Source organism: Falco rusticolus, chromosome 11 (assembly GCF_015220075.1).
Source record: "Falco rusticolus isolate bFalRus1 chromosome 11, bFalRus1.pri, whole genome shotgun sequence".
Lineage (NCBI taxonomy): Eukaryota > Metazoa > Chordata > Aves > Falconiformes > Falconidae > Falco > Falco rusticolus.
Genome location: NC_051197.1, coordinates 9,287,120 through 9,307,721, shown reverse-complemented (window position 1 = coordinate 9,307,721; position 20,602 = coordinate 9,287,120). Strand labels below are relative to the sequence as shown.

The window sequence follows — 20,602 nt, the reverse complement described above, 5'->3', positions numbered from 1 at the left end:
ATTTCTTCAAATAGGAGTAAGTCAGCCTGCAGCATCCTTGGTAACCTAGCTGACAGGTTCATGGAAACAGTCCATTTCCCACAAATAAAAACCCAAGCATTACAATTACACAACATTCAGAAGAGTTATATCTACACCCTGAACAGAATTGCAAAATGTCATCTTGAAGTTTCACCTTTACTTTACGATGTAAAATGTTCTTTAGCTCCACTCATTCTAGCTGTATTCCAGCTGCACTTCTGAATTTATATGAAACCTCACAAGGCCTCAAGATTTGTTCCCTCAAATTAAACCACCCATGGCTCAGTGGGGTTTATTGTGATTTCTTGTTTTTCTGTCTTCTACAGATGAAGTGGGCTGTGTGGACCCGGACATCTGTAAAAGGGTCTGTGGAGCTGCAGTGGGTTGTTCCAACATTGCTTACCCCAAACTTGTGATAGAACTCATGCCCGATGGTGAGAAACCTTTATACTTGTGGAGGTGGGCTTGAGCCACGCCCTGTGTGAGGGGATCAGACTGCCCTTACCCATCCTAAGGATGAGGAAATCTTACCACAGTTACCAGACATCAGGATGAAAAAACAGTGCTGAGAGGCCAAAGGTCTAGTCCTGATTTTCCTTCTCTTTTTTGCTTCCCTAGGGCTCCGTGGTTTGATGATTGCCGTGATGATGGCAGCCTTGATGAGTTCCCTCACCTCCATTTTCAACAGCAGCAGCACTCTCTTCGTTATAGACATCTGGCAGCGGATCCGCCGAAAGGCTTCAGAGCAGGAGCTGATGATTGTGGGCAGGTCCATACATTTCTTTATGTCTTGTTGCTCTCGTCATCTGATTTGAGTGCAACATTTACATTCCCCAGTCTGGACTCACTAGAAAAAAACTGGTGCCTAAAATATAGAGCAGGAATACAGCCTGGGAAAGAGCATTAAATTTTCCAGCTTCACCTCAGATAGAGCTGGTCAAAGGGAAACACTGAGTGTACCACTGAGCTAGGTAGATCATTGCTTCTCCCTTCTTTTAACTTAACAAAAATACTGCCTTAAATGCAACTTTTAGAAAAGCCAAAGGTGCTCTGGAGTCACTGGTCTCCGGCGGTCTCTAAGAACATGTTATTTTTGCATCACACAGGAGTGATACTCTACAATTACTTCTTTTTCCCTGGGAAAAGTGCAGAGAGTTGGGCCTCCCAGCTCTCTATCTCTGTGATAAATTATAGTGCCCTTTGTGAGCAAGCTTTGGTACTGCATTATATCAGGGGCATATAAAGTACTCCTCCTGACAGCCGAATTTAAGCTGCATTCTGCACGTTTGTGGTGCTTTTCTCTCCAGTCATGAGCATTAAGTTTTAAAGTTTGCTTTCAGGTGGTTGAAGGCTGCAGGTAATCTCATAGTCCACCACTGTAGAGTAGTGAGAGGGGAAGTACCGCTTGTTCAGCAATATGGGGACACCTCTATAACATACAGCGCAAAGATGGAAGGCTATGGTATGCACCTGAGACCCCAGAAGCAATTTTAATAAGCAGCAAATGAGTTGGGATTTGGCAAAGGCACTAGATTGAGCATGTTACCTACTTGGGAAGGTGGCAGAAAGATTGCTTCCATAAGCTTTCAGCTCCGTCTCTCTGCCACATCCAAGACCTAGTCTTTGAAGAACATGTCACTCTCTAGGACACATCAGGTTGAAGGGCTTGCACTGATCCAGCTCATGGTGGGAGCCACCATGCCCTTATGGCTCTCTTATGCATGTTGACTGGCAAGTCCCAGCTCAACTTGCTCCGAAATCTGTGAAGTTAGCTTTGGGAAGTGGTTGACTTGACTTTCTGGAAGAGAACAATTTTCGCTTTTCTGGTGTACACAGGGAAAGGTTCTTCTTGGGAGTGATTGTGGATTTTTTCTTAGGAAACTCTGAGAGCAGTTGGAAGTCTGTTTTGCTGCAAGATTTCATTTTCAGGTGGAGTCCACTACCTGCAGAGCTAATACAATTTTATCCTTGTCTTCCAGAGTCTTTATCCTCATCCTCATAGTCATCAGTATTCTCTGGATCCCGATCATTCAATCAGCCAACAGTGGGAAGCTCTTTGACTACATACAGTCCATAACCAGCTATCTTGCCCCACCGATCACAGCTCTCTTCATCTTGGCAATCTTCTGCAAGAGGATTAATGAGCCTGTAAGTAGAGTGTCAACAACCAATTGATATACATATTTAATTTGATAAAATAAATAAATAAATAACTCTCTCCTCAGTACCTAGCCTTTGAGACTCTTTAAACTCAAAGCCAGTCCAGCTGAAGTGTTACAAAGAGGCAGCCTTTTCCTGGCATGCGTTAGTGGATCTTAGCCCAGTCTCTGGTGTATGTGTGTTTGCTTCCAAGAAACTACTGCAAGTGGTACTGTTTGGCAGTCTCATTTGAAAGCATGAAAGGCAAAGTTGTCCCACACTTTATGGGCAAAGTATCAAAGTCTAGTTGGAGGCATGTTTTTAGGAGGAGACTCTCGCATTATCTGTGCTCTATATGTTCCATGTTCAAGGGCAGAAACAGAAAATGAAGATTTTTAACTGAAGACATCCTCTTTTGATGCATGTCAGTGTGGGTTTCCATCAGGCATGAAAAGTCTTGGTCTAAGAAACAGATGAAAATAAAAAGGAAGGAAAGGGAAAGGGGGAAAGAGGAGAAGGGAAGGGAAAGGAAGGGAAGGGAAACTTCAACTAAAGGTAGCATGCAGTGACCTTTTCTTTATGCTTGCCTTTTCTCAGGGTGCTTTCTGGGGCCTCATGATTGGGCTAGCTGTTGGTCTTGTTCGGATGATCATCGAGTTTATTTATAGCACACCGTCTTGTGGTGAGGATGACAGAAGACCAGCTGTGCTAAAGGACTTGCACTACCTCTACTTTGCCCTCATCCTCTGTGTCCTCACTGCGATTGTCATCATCCTCATTAGTTTCTGCACCCCACCAATCCCTGAAGAAAAGGTAAGTGACTTGCAGTGACACCCTTTTCTCAGACCCCCCATTTGGTTTCCAAAAATCTCTGAAATCTGTCCTTTCCTGTTCCTCCCATGGTTAAGAAATGGTGTGTAATGCAAATGCTGCAAAGAAGCCCTTGCTCCTCAGCTTTCTATTCCCCAGGTCACATAGTGTTAATGCTTCCCAAGGCACTGAGTGCTTCAGATTGAGTGTGAGTTCCCATGCTGTGCCTAGAGCTGGGCAGACAGTCCATCATAACTGAGATAGAAAGAAAAGAAGAAGGGGCAGACAGTCCATCATAACTGAGATAGAAAGAAAAGAAGAAGGGGAAGAGGATGAAATCATATTACAGAGCACTGCTGAGGAGGAATTAAATCTATCTAATTGTAGCATCTACCCTGTTTCAGCAGAGCCAGCCATCTTGCAGGCAAACAAGATTAATATCTTTTGCAACACAGGCATTTAGGAAAATAACATTTTGTCCCAATGTGATCTCAATTACTTTTAATAACTTTGGGTCAGACACAACTTTCTTTTACTTAATGCATTAAAGTGGTTCAGCCTTGGGAGGCTTTATATAATAAAACCTTAAAGCCAGTCCCAAGTTTTAAAGCAGCTGTCAATATAACAAAACTGCCATCTACCCCCAAACAAAGGTTAATGGATAGATTTAAAAACCCTATTTTTTTTCCCCCTGTCTAACTGCATGGGGAAATGACGGTGATGCCATCACAGCATTTGCTATCTGTTGCTTCCTCATAACTTGTAAAGCATTAACCAGTTCCATCAATGATTGATTGAACGCTAGTGGTGTCAAAGATACCCAGCTCCTAAAGATTACGTGAAAGCAGGTGCTCAGATAGAGGAGAGGAGGCGAGAGAGAGACTGTCTTTGTGTCTGCTTTGAGATAAAGTCTCAGCTTTTATTAGCTATCAGAGGATCCACATGGGAGAGACAAATACGGGCAAGGAGGCACCATTAGTTCTGCTGCTTACGTTGTTCACTACTGCTCAGGGGTGGCCAGATGGTTGCCAGCAATTAATTACTGTGGTTTAATGAGTTCCCACTCATCATCTGACCTGTGATAACTAAACATGTGCAGTGCTCCCTGCCCACAGCAATAGCAAGATAAGATGTATTAACATAGCACTGGCAAATAGTGAACATCATACCAACAGTTCAGGAAATGAAGAAACTGGCCGCAGCACCTACAGGCTTTTTAGTTTGACCTCGGAGGTATTAAAACATTTAAAGCACATTTTAAGAGGGGGAGTTCAGGATTAAGACCTACTGTAATAGCATCAGTGAAAGAGAGGTTATGATTGTAAGAGATTCTTTAGAGGAGATGTGCAGTAAAAATAGGTGAGTTTATAGGTGCTGGACTTAAAGGGACCTTATTTGATATATTCTTCAATGGAAAGGTGGATTCAGACTGGAAACAGTCCAGGGAGGAAGGCCAATGGATTTGTCAGGGAGGACAGGATTTTGTCTGAAACGGCTGTGTGCAGTTTTCCCAGACAGGCAAAGGACGAGGTGGGGTGGCTGAACCCCCAGGTACATCTGGAGAGCCAGGAAGGGGGAGGAGAGCTTGCTAAATGGCAGTACTGGCCATGAACAAACATAGGCTGGGATTTTTGAGAGAAGTTTTCCTGAAACAAGATGTTCAGGATAACCTTTTGGTAGGCTATGGACCCCACATAGTGCTGAGCTCAGTGTTTGACCTCTGTATAAGAGATTGTGTTGAAGAAAATTAGTAAGAATTAATGATATTGCCTGTGGCAGTGAGAAGCTGGACACAGAGACCCAGATCAATCATCTAATGATGTGCTGACCATCCATGTCCCATAGGCTCACCCCTGCCCTCAGTATCTTCCCACCACAAGGAAAATGAGATGAGCTGCCAGGCAATTTGTGCTGCTAGGTGGTAGATAATTCCCTCTTCCCATAACTTGGTAGGAATGGGAGAGTCTGCCCCCATTTGGTTTTAGTCTGATTTCCATTCAGTATTTATCCCTAGTTTCAACAGGAAAGGTCTGACCTTGCTCCTCAGAGAACAGCCAAAGTGAAGGTGTGGGGTTTAAGCTGAGGTAGGTGCCAACATTGTCGGGTTCTGCCTGGCTGGCATGAATCTGAGTGGGCAGCCTTAAACCCAACATTTTTCATTTTCCCTCGGTCAGGCTTACCCCAACTTTTGCCCTAGCCGTGAGCACACGTGTAGGATTAGACCACCGCTTCTGGTGGCATGGTTTCTCATGGTGTCCTGCAAGCAGGGCTTGTCTTCTCATCTCAGGTTAGTCTGTGGCTGTGCTGACGTGGCTCAAGGACAGAAGGGTTTGGGGGGAGAAAGGGCAGGAGGTAGCACACAGGATGGATGTGTCAGGCTTTAACCCTCTGGCTCAAAAATAGCCCCTGAGCTTTGTGTTTGGCCATTGGCAACCTTGGGTTGCTGGGTTTTGGCGTGCAAGTGGGCAAACCTTTTGTGCAGAGCCTGTATGTCCCCACGATAGCGGCTGAGGGGGGAGGCTGTGGCAGGTGTCCTGGCTGAGGGTGTCTGAAGCTCCGGTGCTTCCCAGTCCCATGTGTTGGTCAAGTCACTTTATGAGCCTCAGATATTTTCCCCGTAAAAATCTCATGGGGCTAATGCTGCTAGCCCTTATCTGTGCAGCGCCTTCAGATCTAATGATGAAAGACACCGTATAAGAGCTAGGAATTACACCATTTATTTTGTCAGGCAAAAAGAAAAGAAAAACAAGCCACCGAAGGAAAAGCCAAGGAAATATAGTGATAGATCATGCCTCAGCAGATGTAAATCAGCATAGCTCTATTGCCTTCAAAGACCAGGAACAGCTGTTGAGCACAGGTATGCAGCTTTACACCAGCTGAGGATCTACCCCGGACAACTTTAAATATTGAATCTTAATGCTTTTGAGATAGTAAATGGACAAAAGAAGAAAAGAGATTTGTATGTTATGTTAGAGTGGTGCAGCTAATGTGCCTGGCTTTAAATGAATTACAATCCAAGAACTGCAAGCTGTAGCATTTTCTCCTGCTGTTTTGGACACTCTCCCATCCCTGTGGTGATTGATGTTGTGCTGGAAAACAAGTATGCAAGGAATTTGTTTGGTATGCTCCAGAGTTCATATGTCTTCATTGTAGGTAGTCCATATTGTGTCACGCTGTCCTTGAAAACACTGCAAAAGAGCTTACAATTAAATTTGAGACTGTGAAGCTGAAACACAACTGTCAGGTGCCAGATGGCGTTTTGGAACAGAAGGATTTATTCTAGTTTACAAACAACAGAAGAAAAACTTTGCTTACTTCTTGCAAACTCCCTTGTCCAAGGAGGATGTGAGGGTGAAAAGGGAGAGAAACAGCCCACAGATCACAAATACTACATGAGCAGGTCACGTCCCCAGGGGTCAGGGCTCACCCAGACAAGGTGATGGATTGGTGATTCCACCTGATATACTCTGGGATCGGGGATGTTTTCTCTGTGTCTTGAGGTCTGGCTTCAGTGGCTCCTTAAGGTGTATAGCTCAGGAGAAGCACCAAGCCTGCTTTGGCTGGCCTGTACCCACACCGTGCACTCCAAGGTGCTGTGCAGCTGGAGCTCCCACAGCACCGTTTAGTGCCACTGGGAGCAAAGCATGCTCAGCTCTGGTGGGAACTGGCACTCACAGAGGGGCAAACTCAGAGGGGACACGGGGCTCCCCAGAACCAGCCACACAGCTGCCCCCTGCTCCCCTGCCCTTGGGGATGGTGGCCTGAGGCAGCATTTCCAAGGTCCAAGTCAATCATGCTAACACAGCTCCCCCGTCAGCAGTTCTCCTTATTTATGTATTTTCTTGCTCTCTCCGGGCTTGCAAAACATGGGCCATCATCTGCCTTCCACATCCCCATCACTTGGTGGGTCTGTGCCAGGGAAGCGTAGCCAGCCCCGTGGTGGCCTCCATGGCCACACAGTGCTGCCAGTCTGCCCCGGCATGTGTCCTTCTGGCCATGGCAAAGAGGAGAAAGGGGTGCCTCGAGGACTTCAGCCATCCCAAACATCCTCAGGGGAGCTAGAAGCTGGAGCATTGGTGTAATGCTTCACCGAGGGGCCCTCTAGGGTGGCGGTTTGCTTTATTTCACCATGGTCAAAGCAGCTGCTCCTGGGTGGGTCAGTGGGATGATATGTGATGAGGTTACCTGTGTGTCCGTGCTGCTTTCAGGTGGGAATCACTCCCACCTGGCAGAGTCTGAGCCCTAAGTAAGCTCCAGCCCTTGCAGATTTTTTCTGCAATGTGAAGAGGCAGTCATTCAGTGACATGTGGGAAGAGAAAGGGAAAGAAAAGTTTTGGAAATCCTTTAGTACCCTGAAACTTTGCTATGTTCCAGTGACATTTCCTAAATGATTAAAAAAAAATAATAATAGAATCCCTGAGAAAGATGAGGATCATCATATCAAAGCAATTTAGCACATCATGACAAGAAAGATTAGCCCTGCCCAATGCTCATCTTGGTTGAAAATGATTTAAATAAAGCTATAAATCTTCTGGAAATTATGCAACATTTTGTGTCAGCTGGAAACTCCTGCCTAGATCTGTGTGTGCAAAATTCAAAAATTAAACTCACGTTACTTTGTAAGTGACCCATTTGAGATGTTCATTTCCATACGGGCAGAGCAGGGAGGCAGCTGCTTGTCAGGCACATATGTGATGTTCTGCCTGACCTGCTGTCACCACGGCAGCTTTGGTGCCCCAGTCCCATCCTGCAGCTCCTCTGCAGGGCAGCCGATGGGCTGGGGTGGGAGGGCAGCCCACGCACCTGGGCAGCTGCGCTCGAGCGAGGTTGGTGAGCGTGGTCCTCGCTGCCTGGCTTGGCCAGAGCATGCAGGGGTTAGGAATTGTCATTGCCACCAAGCTTCTTGGTGTCCCATGGTCAGCCACAAAGTAGCAGACCTGCTTAAACCCAAAGACCTGAGCCCCTGGGACAGTTCACCCCACCCCACAGCCGCAAAAGGACCACTGTCAGATTTGCAAGAATAATGGCTCCTGTGCAGTCCCTGTGTCTCAGGGAGGAGAAGGCTTCCAGGCTAGCCCTAGGGTAAGAGTTTCAGACCTCCTGGTTTTGCAAAGCAGAGCAGGTTGCAGCCACAGCAGCCTGTCCAGGACTGATCAGCTTTCATGGCTTGCAATGTTTCTTTCACTGAGAGACTGCAGAGAGAGGTAATGTCTTGTATCGGCCCAACAGAGAAACCTAGAATTTAAAAAGAGGGGAAAAAAAAAAAAAAAAAAAGTCAAACGAACAAAGAAAGAAGGCAAAAGATGTTTGGATGTGCAAGTCTTACAGTGTGTGCCCAGAGCTCTGGGTTTTCTACTTCTAACTACCCCTGTTGGTCTAATGTATGGTATAATCCTCCCTGCAAATTGTGACTTAATATTAACTGTTGTGGCTCTGTCTGCTCACATAGTTGCACCTCCTGAAGGCATACTTGCAGCTGCAGAGCAGAGACACAAGGTTGCTACTCTTCCCACTCAGGGCACTGAGATATGCTCATCTCAAAGTGCCAGTTGCTGCTTTGATATGAGCTTGTCCCAGCTGTGGGGTTTAATGTTCACTTGGGGTTTTCTTTTCCTAGAAAACAACAACTGAGATGAGACAGAAGATCCTCCAGTCCCTCCCCATGTCCCAGAGAAGAAGCTGTCCAAATACCAGTGTTCCCATGGGCGTATATCTGTGTAATGCCCTTATAGCCATATAAATGTGTCCTGCCCCTACAGCCATGTACCTGCATGCTAACACCCGGCCAGTCTTTCTCTGCTGACGGTACAATTGATTGCTGTCTGATTGACTGTATCCAGAAAGGGTTATCTTGGCTTTTTTTCTTTTTTCTTTCATCGACTTTATTGGCCTTCTCTGTTGGAGGGTTGCCATCCTGGATGCAGATCATCATGAATTCATGTCAATCAAGAGAGCCTAGCAAATAGAAAGCTGCTTCTTCGATGTCTACTAAAAGGTTACTCCTGGTAGATACAGGGATGGAACAGGTTAATTAAAAAAATAGAAGGAAAGATACCAGATAAATGCACGCTTTTTTTCCCAGCTTTTCAGCTCCAGCTGGATGGTACCAGCCTTCTTTTCCAGGATGTGGGCACCAGTGCAGAAAGGAAGTGAGAGAAGGTGGGGGAACAACCGTCACCCCAGAATGGGTGTCTCAGCACCATCTTGGATCCGTGCCCCCCAAAGAGGGAGGTGACTGGCATGCCAGTTTGTGACTGACAGGCAATAACCAGTTTGTCCTCTGTCCCACTTTGCAGCTCGCTCGCCTGACGTGGTGGACAAGACACAGAAAAGCACCGGCCATTGACCTGAAAAATTACAAGAGTGAAGCAGCACAGATTAATCCAGCCAACGGAGAGAGTGACCTGGTCGACAGTGCAGATCCAGGCGATAAGGAGGAGGAAGGTAGGGTGGCTCTCTGTGAACAAGCACACTCGTGTGCATGTGAGTGGACAGCCAAGATCTCATGCAAGTCCTGCTAAAGTTCACGAGAGGTTATCTGTTGCATTCACTGGACCTGGGGCTTGTATTTATGGGTATAGCAGTTATAAGGATGTGGCAAATGAAAGTGTTGTGGTCCTTGGTTCTTCCAACATATCTTCTAGCATTTACCTTCATGTTGTAATCCTCTGAATGGTTCAGAAGAGCTGCCATTCCTAAAAAAAGCCAAACCCCCCACCATTCAGTAAAATGTTTTTCCTCTTCCTCTCTAGAACAAGTTATTTACCCATGCAGACTACCCCAGTCCTGTTCTGCCCAAGTCACAGTGTTATTTTAGCACTTCAGGCCTGAACACTTAACGGCACGCTAGACTCCTTGGATGGGAGTCAGTGGCCACTTATGAGCATCCTTGGGAAGGTGGAGGTCTGTGGTGCTGGGACACTGCTCCTCGCCCTGTTGACACTGGGGCTTTGTGTCATGATACTGCATCTGTTTGTCTGTCTCACCAAGATCCTTTTGAGGAGCTCCATAGCACTGCTGCAGGCGTAAACAAAGCAGCAGCTACGCTAGCACTATGAAAGTCATGGCAGGCTCTGTAATTTCAGCTTTCAGCATGCAAAAGTGGCATCCCTTCCTGTCTTCATCACTGCTAGGAGATAAACCCCTTGTGTATGTGTTTGAGATGCCTTCTCCTTACCCCTGTGTGGGGTCTGCTGGCCAAACTCACCCAGCGATGCTGTAACACACTGTTTCAAGTATGTTACAGATGTCACATAGATCAAGTAGCATCGACCATACAATAAGATGCTGTAATATCATGGACCGAAGGGACCATGAGGCTCTGGGAGCAGCTGTGCCCTTTGTGGATGTCCTAGGATAAATATACAAGCCTCAGTTTTCTCATTTACATTATACCAATAGTATCTTCCATCTGCCCTTAGGAGATAAGCTATGGTTAAAACTCAGAACCAAACTGCTTGGATAGCTGTGTGTCCTACCAAGGGTATTTAATAAGAAGGAAGGCAAAGAGTCAAATGAATGTTCTTTTCAGAGTCGTCAGAGGTTTATTCTGTAAATCCATTAAAAAAGTGCAGCTTTCTTGTTTCGAGCTTAACCTTCCAAGATTACAGAGCAGAAATCTCAGAAGAAAGGCACATACACAGGATTTTTTCACTCCTTCCTTTTGCTGGTCAGTCCAAAGGACGCCGGTACAGATTACAGGCAACCGAAACAGATGTGAACATCTAAAGAAAACTCTTTAAGTTGTTTCCCAATAGGGTAAGTCTGGGTTTAAGTTGAATGCAGCCATTCAGCATTATTTCTTATAAATTCCTAGTTCACTTAACTAGCTCAGATTTTTATAAACAAATGTCTTGGTATTTTGGTAATTAGTACTGATGGGAAAGGAAATGTGAAATGCAGCACTTGACAGTTTAATGAGTTTTTTTTTCTCCGGGTAACACCTTTTTCAAGGCCTTATGACATTCTGCATTTCAAAAAAAGGTTATATTTGGAAAGAACAGCCAGTGAAATACACACAGCACAGGGCTGACAATTAAAACACATACTTCACCTGGCATGTCACGTGTAATAAATAAGCCAGGATATCTCTAAATGGACCATCATGCTGTCAGGAAAGTGGATGGAAGCTGGGTCAGGGAGGAGGGGGAAGAGGTCTGTTAATTAACTAATGAGCGATTGGTGTTGCAATCAACCAACTGTAATCAGGCTGTGCTGTAGATGGTCGAGGCAGAGCTTTCTCTTTCCCTTCTCTTCCCTTCCCATCTCCCATCATCGTCTTGCATCTCCCATTCAAGGTGCATCTCAAGCTTCCAGATTGGTCAATGCACCTCCAAACCCAGTGGAAGAAGGGACGGAAGAGTCCCAGCTAGACGTTGACACCCATTGTTTGGTCTGTCTCTTGCAGCAGCCAAGCCTCCCTGCTGGAAAATGCTGTACTTGTGGTTCTGTGGTCTGTCCACTGGCCCCGTGCCCACCCTGTCCCAGGAGGAGAGAGCTGCCCTGGAGCGAAGCCTCACCAGCATTGAGGAGAAGCCCCTGTGGAGAACTGTTTGCAATGTGAACGCTATTCTCCTCATGACTGTAAATGTCTTTCTGTGGGCATATTTTGGCTGAGGTGGGGTCAGGCAGCGTGTGGCTTTGGTTTCTTTCAGGGGTCCTCATCTTCATATCTAATCCAGAAGCGTCAGGTGACAGAGACCCTCATGATGGTCCCTGGAGGTGCCGGGACACCTTGGTGAAGCCCTTCCCTGGAGGCACTGCTTGCTGGAAATGACTGTTGGGCTCAGTTTCTCCCTAAGACGAGGTGTGACCAAGACTCAACACCGGTCACATCCAGGGTGCAGGGGATGTGGGACAGCATGTGGGTCAAGTCAGGAGACCTTGAGTCAGTTTTAAGGTACAGAGCTGAGCCCAGCAAGGAGAAAGCCCAGCTGTGCCATGACTGGGTCCTCGCTCCCCTCATGCACTAGCTCGGGGCTGACTTTGCACCTCCGCTTTTAAGGGAAAGACTTCTGGTTTACGCTGGTGTAGGGAAGGAGATTTACGTGTTACCTGCCGTTTGTTTGGTTTTTATATGGCCAAAATTCAGATGGGGTTAGTGTGGGATCACTGGATTAGCTCAGCCTTGGCTCCCACAGCTACCCCAGACCCTGTGCTGGGGACACACACACACACGCACACAGAGCCCCTGCCAACACCCCCCTGCTGCTGGCATTGGCGGTGGGGGAGGGGCTCCCCCACCCTGCCCACTCTGCCGTGTAATGGTGGCTCTTACAACAGCCTGAGCCTGTTTATCCATCGGGCCAGTCCTGCCCTTAACAGCATTACCAGCAATAAATGTGCCTTAGCAACTAAGCCAATTCCGACTGGGTTATTGTGGTTATATATCCTGCACTGACGCACAAAGGTCTCCCTGGGAACATGGTGACCTGACTGTGGTAGGTAAAAGAAATATCCCTCCTTGGGCAAGGTGCAAGGCTAGACCTTGCTTTTTTGAGCAAATTCAGGCTTCTCTGACCCGTCTTGGTACCATCATGTGATGTGGCATGGCCATAACCTCTTAAACCACCTCCAGAGGAAGAGACGGCAGTACCCACTGTTAATAACTTTGTCTGGTGGTTAGGATGCTCACCTGGAGAAGGCTAAAAATGCCCATGGGGATGAGATCCTCCACTCCGGCATCCAAGGGGTACAGCCAAGCCACCAGGGGTGGGCTGTGAGGGGAGGTGATGGCATGTGGTGAAACACAGTGCCATAAAGATGATGCAAATGAGTCATGATGCAGCAAGCAGAGGAGAAACAAGGCTCTGTGCCCACCTGGCACACGGAGCCCAGGTCATGGTTTCCCAATTCATCCTCAGTTTGGCTGGAGGAGACTGATTCAGCCATGCAGGATGGGGTCCGTGCTGTGTTGGCGAAGGTCAGTACAAGATTTGTTTTTTTCTAAGAGGAAAAAGTAGATTTCCTTTGAATAAGGGAGGTCACAGCCCCGCCAGTCGCCCGCCCATCTCCACGGGGAGAGGCACACGATGCAGAGCTTGCCTTGCCTTTCTACTATTCTGTTTCGAGCAGGTGGTGCCCACATCAGAGGGTGCCTCAAAACATTTACAGGAAATCAGGTTACCAGCTGTGATTAATAGCTGGTAAATGTCTAATAATAACAGACGCATTTCTAATGCATTTAGAAATACCAGGGCTCTCGCCTCCTCGCCTAGAGCAGTGAGGTGCTGAGTGCTCCTGAGCCCCAGAGCCCCTCAGCAGCACTTAGCTCGATGACTTTATTGGCTTTTTTGGACCACACATCCACTAAAGCTGTGGGGAAAGCAACACGACACAGGATGAGGAATACTGGGGCAGTTTTTTAAATGTTTGAGATTATTCTTTTCCTCTGAAAAAAAATACCAGTTTAGCAGAGAATAGAAATGAAATTTATTACACTTTTTTTTTCTTTTTTCTTTTTTTAACAACACAAATAGTTTTGATCTTTAGAGATATGATGCTGACCTCTTCCCCTCCCCACCTCACCCTATGGACCCTGGAAGATGATGTTTCTTTTAAAATTATGATTTGAGAGATGTGACTGCCTCTCTGAGCTTGGCCCACAGAAGGAATGGAGGCATCCATGCTGCCAGATGCAGCCAGCTGTGCATCCCACAGGAGAAACACAGTTCATTGGTAAACTTATTTGACTTACTACTCTGCTTTGAACAACTAAAGCGAAACAAAAGAAAAAAGAATGATTGGGGAGGGGGAGTCTGAAATTTCTTATTGAAATAAAGTTGTCTCTAAACGTCTTGCTCTTTCCTTGTATTTTTCAAGGAAAAAATCATATTTAGCTGAAAAAAATTAAAACCAAACCAAAAAGAGATTATATTTTTCCTCCTCGTTGAAGACTGGGGATGGAGACTTTTCTTCTCATGTTATTCCTCATTTCTGTCCCTCTGCTCTGTCCTTCTTGTCTCCTACAGCTCTGCCTACATCCATCTGCAGCTCTTCCCCTCTGCATCTCCCAGCCCCTCCTTCCCAGCCTCAATAATTTCTGGTTTATGCTCCATCTCCCCATGGGCTGCACCTGAACACACGAAGTCCCTCCAGCCCCAGCTCCCACTGGCAGGACCCTGCTCGCCCCAGCAGCTCCCTATCAGCCTCACCCCGACCTGCCAAGGAGCTGCAGGGACAGGGATAGGGACAAGGATGGGGACAGGGTGGGATGGGATGATTCTCGGCTCACTGCTGCTGCAAGGATGATGCTGTGGCAGAGACCACTGTTGTGAGTGTGCGGCTCTTTGCACCATCTCAGGTATGTTCTGGGGGTTTTAAGAGGGAAAACCCAACAGAGGTTCTGCAGGTGGCGTGACTACAAGCCCAAAATCAAACACCCTTTTCCTAACAGGGATGATCAAGGCTGAAAAACCAAGGCCCATGACAGTCCCACGCGGCATCTGTGAAGAGCTTTACCTCTTAATGCGCTGCGCATCCAACAAAGCGGAGGTACTTTCTGATGCTGTGTCAGCTGAAGACATGTAGGTGCTTAAATGCCTGCGGCAGGCTCTGGAGGAACCTTTTCAGAGATACATGGGCTGGGGCGAGCGCAGTCTGAGCAGGAGCGTGTGCCACACACCAGGTGCTGCAGCCCGACCCGCTCTGTGCCAGGAGCAGCTTCTCCACCAGCGCCGCTCAGCCCACACAGCAAGGGCAGAGCCCCCGAGGGAGCGAGGGTGGTCTGCGAATCCAGCCAGCAACAGCCCCCAAACCAGGAATGAGCAAATTCATGTGGTCTGGAGGAGTTTTTACCAGTGACATGGGGGAAGGCACGTCAGAGCCCAGCAGAACTGGCACTTCAGTGATGACAGGCTCATCTGACGGCGGATGCGGTGGGCTGCGGCGTGGCCTCGGCGCCGGGCTCCTCGCGAGCCTTTCCTGGGGAGCAGCTTGTCATCGCCTCGGGAGCGCTGCACAGCCTCGCTCCTCACAGCACGTGATGAATTGCAATATCCTAACAAGAACACATCACTTCCAGAGCTGTAACCAATATACAAGTCCATTGGCAGCAGATGTTATTAATGATGTCAATACATATTTTCTTATTAATCTGCCATACTAGGCTTGTGTCTATCTGCAAATGATTATAATTCATTTTCCTGACAATTCTATCAAGATCATTTATTACTGTTCAGCAAAGGAACTTCTTTTAAACAGAGATTAATAACATTGCATTTTATCTGGCTGGCTGAGCCAAAGGAAATGAAATTAACAATGAACCCTACAAACATGTCATCACTTTAATTTATCGGAAAATATTTTAAAATGTTATTTAAAAGAATATACGCTATGGTGGGCACAGTTTATTACAAAGGAAAGAAATGAAACAGCATGCATTTTAGCAGGGTGGAGAGTAAGTTAGCAAAGAGGGCACCATGTTTTCTCTGGATCCCTGAGCTCGTGTTCTGGGACAAGGAGGGAGCAGCGCTCACAGCCTTCCTGGTGTGTGCAGATGGGCACCTGCCCCTGTGAATTGCAGCTGGAAGTCACTATTTCTGGGTTAAAGTGGGTCCTACCTGGGATCACAAGCTGTCGTCCCTGCAGGGAGCACCGTCCTCCTGTGTTCCTATAGAGGGAAACTTCAGCAGGGTAAAGCTCGCTGAGGTCTGAGGGGGAGGAGGGTACGTGTGGACTGGCAGAGTCCCAGCACAGCACCCTTCTGCACTTTTGGTCCCTAGGAGGAAATTAAACAAACTCAGTAAATTTACATGGTTTAGTCTCCTTTCTTCTGCATGCTTTTCTTACTTTCCCCTCCCTTTGAGTAAAATGGTAACAAATAATACACTAAAGAACATATCAGACCCCCCCTCCTACTTTCACTGCGAATAGTAATGCAAAAAATATCAGCTTTGCTTCTGCATTGCTTTGTTTATACCCACGAACTTGCAACTGTAGCCCCATTTTCATGCAGGTGCCCACCGCTGTGTCTCTGCAGGACTTCCCCCATGTGCCTGGCTCTGGGCTGCGACATCTCCAGCAATGGGAATCCCATCACTCCCCTCCATACCCTCGTCTTGGAAGGTGTATCCCTCCCTCTCCGGTACTGCAGCTCACTTGCCTGTTTCTCAGTGCCCCGTGCTTCCAACACCAGCAAATTACTCCTCTTCCTTGCCCAGCAGGAGAGGAGAAGGCTGCTTAAAACAATTTTGAATTACGTGGTCAAGAAGTGTTTCTCCTATAGATAATGAAGTCAGTTTCTTACCTTCAGTGGAGCGGATTCATCTGATCTTACCCAGATACCAGGTTGGAAGCAATGTTTTAAACCCCAGACAAAAGAAAATAAACCCACTAACCTCAAGCTGTAGCAGTTTCAGAATGCTAACATATTGGCAAGAGGATTTCCGAGTTTGCATTTGTGTATCTCTGCAGAGCAGCAAAAGCACTTACTGAATTGGCCGGCATTTAACTGTACATTTTACTGCTGTATAACAAAGTCTGGATTTTTTTGTTTTAATTAAAAACAAAAGTCATCAATGTAGCATAGGTCTTGAAAAACTTACAACAAATAAGACAAACCTGAATATCCCCCAATGCAGGGTTTGGCTTGCCTGCAGATTAAACGTAATGTGTTAATAAGAGAAGCAAGTTGTCCCTCTGTTTAAGCTGGAGCTGTATCTCCACTTACTTTGGGGACACAGTAGTTCACAGAGAGGTGACAGCTCAGGCTGCACATGCCCAGGCCATACATACTGAAGCAGGACCAGACTGAGCTTCTAAAAGGTCTGATCTTCTACTTGGACCTAACATTTACTGGCAGAATTTGTGGTCTTTGACTGAGAAACAACTGCAATGCATATGGCAGCACATCGCTGCCTATTTCTTGATCAAACTGACAGCTTAGCCATGTTTCTTTTAGCATAATTGTCAATCCTGGCATAAAGGCTGCAAGCTAAGAAGAAAACAGTCTCTGGCTAAACTACTCTAAAAGCTAAATACCCATTACATTAAAAAAAAAAATAAAAAAGATCTGCACCTTATTTCTAGTGTGGCTGCACCTCGCTCCAGCTTTCAGCGGCTGGGTTTCATCAAGCCCCTTCTGTTACGTTAAGCAGCTGCCTACTATGAACTTACTCCACATAAACAAACATCACAGACAGTGCATGCAGAGAAACAGGGCTTTATAACCATGGAAAGGCAAAAAAGGGGACAAAACTAAAAGGAAGTGGAAAGGGACAACATGTAGCAGATGCAAAAAACAAATTCGAGCCTCACCTCACAGTCCCGTGTATACATTTAGTACAAATGATTTAAATTATTTTCCCCACTTCAGACCAATGCCTGTGTAATGTGGGAGGTGTCAGCCAACCTCGGTGATTCCCCAAAGCCCGGTATGAACAGTTTTTTGTTTGTTTGCCTGGAGCAGCAAGAGCAACATACAGCATGTTGTGAAGGCAACACAAGGAGCAACAGATAAAAGCGACTTCTTTAGCATAGGTGAAACGCTGGTGTCACAATAATGTGAGATTTTTGTACAACCTCCTCTGAAGCAGGTGAACGTGAGCGAAGCAGCCAGTTGTCGAGCTGCTGTCCCAACAGGGTGTTGCTGCAATGGAGGTTAAGGTCCCCTCTCAGGCTGCGAAAGATTGCAAGGAAACGTCACTGCCCGGTCAGAGAAGTGAAAGATGACAGCTCCCTCATCACCTAAATGTATCTTTGCCCCCCACGGAGATGGCAAATCCGCTGGGAACACGAAAATACAGATGTCCTTGTTGGAGAAGTGCTTAAGGAGGAGTCCTTGCTGGTGTTGCCCGCCATTGCCCCAAGTTCCGCTGCACACAGCACTGCCTTTTCCCAAGTGGCCCCTGATCCTCGGAGTCACACATTTTCTCCACCTTTCTGTGACCCAAGTCTTGAAACTCTGACGGGAGAGATGGAGAATGCTCCTGTCCCAGAACAGCCCCTCAGCCCCGAGGTGCAGAGGCACTGGGCACTCTTCAGAGTCTGTAATAGGTTTTAGTCCTTCAAAGGGAGCAGGGAAGTCTGCGGACACCCAGTGGCTCCAACTCCTGACCCGAGATCCCATATAGTACAAGAAGCCACCTTCACGCCTTCCCTCCACTTACCTCAAACGTGACTTCCAGCACCTCTGCGTACCCATCTCCATCACGGTACATGGAGGGGGGTGGGGTGGGGCATGTGCGTGTGTTATCTAAGCATGTGCCGTCTGGTCAAGGCTGGCATCAAGGTGTCACTGTGCCATTCGAGCACAGCCCAAGATTTCATCAGCAAAACCTGAAATACCATGCAGTGCGATATTACAGATAAGCTGTCCAAGCAAGACCAGACGGCACCACCCCGCCAAGGACAACAGACGTTAAGTTGTCAGAGTACAAACCAAAGTCAGCCGGCACTGCTGAGTTCGTGCCATTTCAGTGCACGGTTCCCAGGAACGAGGAACAAGCTGTCCCCAAACACCGCTGCAGAAACGCCCCTGGGGAGGACATTTGCCCGCGGCCCTGTGAGCCGCAGGGTGTTCCCTGAGGAGTCCCAGTGCCACACAAGGGCTGGGCACAACGGCGTGTAGCAGTACACACGTGTGTGCAAAACGTAACAGCAACTGCACTTGCAGCGCTCAGTTACTGCTCTGCGGTGTGGTTTCCCTACTACACGGCTACTGGCTGGGTTGACTGCACTCCAGCCTCGGTGCTGGGATGGAGATCACTGGGGACAATTCCTCCGCCCACTTGCTGGTTTAGTCTAACACAGCAAGTTTTATTTCTGGGGGGGGGAGGACGAGGACAAGGAGCAGGGTAGCCATTTTAAGAAACCCGTAATTTCTGCTGATTTGTTCAAAAAAGGAACGTTGTTCAAAACGTTTAGCTGGTGACTTGCTCCCGTAGCTTCCAGAAAAGCAGCATTCAATTTAATACGTGAGACTCATAACCAGCTCACGCAGTGCAATAGTTCTCATCAGTTTGAAGAAAAAAAATTCTGCTGGAAGCACAGGGAAGTAGCAGTGTCAATTTTTCATTAACCTGCAGCCACTGTCTCCATAGACTTACAGCTATAAGTAAGATTACTGTTATAATTTCTTCTGGTCCCTAAGGAGAGGGGAAAAAAATCTTCTCAAAACTTTTAAGGTCATTAAACCCCCCACACCTTTAAATTGGAGGTAGTTTCAGTTTACTTTCATATTTCAAAATCAAATCTCAGCTTCAGCCTCACATCAAAGCAGAAATGTCCGTTGCTTTGTTTCTATGTCTTCCATGAAAAGAAGTTCCAGCTTTTACATGAGCTGAATGCCAAGTAAACAGATTTTCCTGGGGAACAAACACATCTTTTTTTGTTTGTTTCAAACATGTGTAAATAGAGTCCCAGGAGCTGAGCTGCCTGTCACTTCAGCCAGGTTTACACTCATGTCACTCCAGCTGGTTATTTCTGACCCACCTGAGGTCAGAACCGCAGACATTTCCCTCCCTGCTCCTCCCCACACTCGTATCAAGCCCTCTCCCTCCGGCCTCATCCCTCAGCAAAGGGGAACCAGTTCAATATGCACTCCTTTTAAACCAGTTCAATATGCACTCCTTTTAAACCAGTTCAATATGCACTCCTTTTAAACCAGTTCAATATGCACTCCTTTTAAACCAGTTCAATATGCACTCCTTTTAAACCAGTTTCTGGTTCCTTCTTTTCCTTTTCTTCTGTTTCTGAGCTCTAGCTACAGAATCCCAGCAATACTTTGGTCCTCTGTCACGGTCACTGAGACGGATCTAAAACGCTTTCGTCAGACCAGATCAGTACCTGACAATATACGGCTACTGTCAATAAACAGTCAGGGCTGTGCTGCTACATACCGAGAGTACACTAAAGGCTGATGGTACCTATTGGCTCATGGCCAAGATTATGGGGGGCAGGGAATGGAAACCAGAGCGGATTTGTAACGGAAAATTACTTTTTTTTTTTTATTAAACAGGAGGGCACCATCAGTCTTGAGATGCTGCTTTTCAGTACCAGCTTCAAACAATGGAGAGTTACTTTCTACAAAGCCAGAAGACAACAAAGAGGAGTACAATCCCTTAACATGCCCATCACCTATTAAAAAAACCCAAACAAACAAACAAAAAAACCAAACCAAAAAACGCAATAGTAGATCAACGCAAAATTAAGAGCATTTAATGCCTGTCATTTCCAAATGGCTTGGGTTATATCTCAATCTTCAGCACTTGTTTTGGGTGTAATAACTGGGGAGCACCACGGGATGCATCACTGTATGGGTTATGCATAAATCGTAATTAAGGAAAATCCTCAAGTACAAGAGAAACCTCAATTTTGATTGGCCAAGTTACCAGAACCTATTGATAATTCAAATCACTCAAGTATTATTCAGTGTTTTCTTCTCCCTGCTTTTTTCATCTCTTGACAAGTTTACAAAGAAAAGAATGGAGCAGAGCTTAGCTGCGTTACATCCAATATGCTGCCTACACAAACGCCAGAGAAGCTAAATGAACCCCAGAACATATGGCACTCTGCTGACAGAGCTCAGAAACTGGTTCTGCATGAGCAACAAGGAACATCTTGAAACGCACAAGACATATGTGTTTTAGGAAGAAGATTGAAGTGTTTCATAATAAAACAGGACAAAGTGAAA

At 46.6% G+C, this 20,602-nt stretch overlaps 1 protein-coding gene across 1 annotated transcript in view; it reads left to right on the top strand.

The window, feature by feature from the left end:
- SLC5A9 (solute carrier family 5 member 9) overlaps positions 1-15,063 on the top strand; it is a 30,239-nt gene extending 15,176 nt beyond the window's left edge. Inside the window, exons 10-16 of the mRNA XM_037403915.1 lie at positions 348-455; positions 640-790; positions 2,001-2,169; positions 2,758-2,973; positions 9,267-9,414; positions 11,378-11,529; positions 11,625-15,063. Coding sequence (XP_037259812.1) covers positions 348-455; positions 640-790; positions 2,001-2,169; positions 2,758-2,973; positions 9,267-9,414; positions 11,378-11,529; positions 11,625-11,711 — 1,031 coding nt within the window. The 3' untranslated portion in view covers positions 11,712-15,063. The remainder of the gene's footprint in view (positions 1-347; positions 456-639; positions 791-2,000; positions 2,170-2,757; positions 2,974-9,266; positions 9,415-11,377; positions 11,530-11,624) is intronic.
- The last annotated feature ends 5,539 nt before the right edge of the window (positions 15,064-20,602 follow it).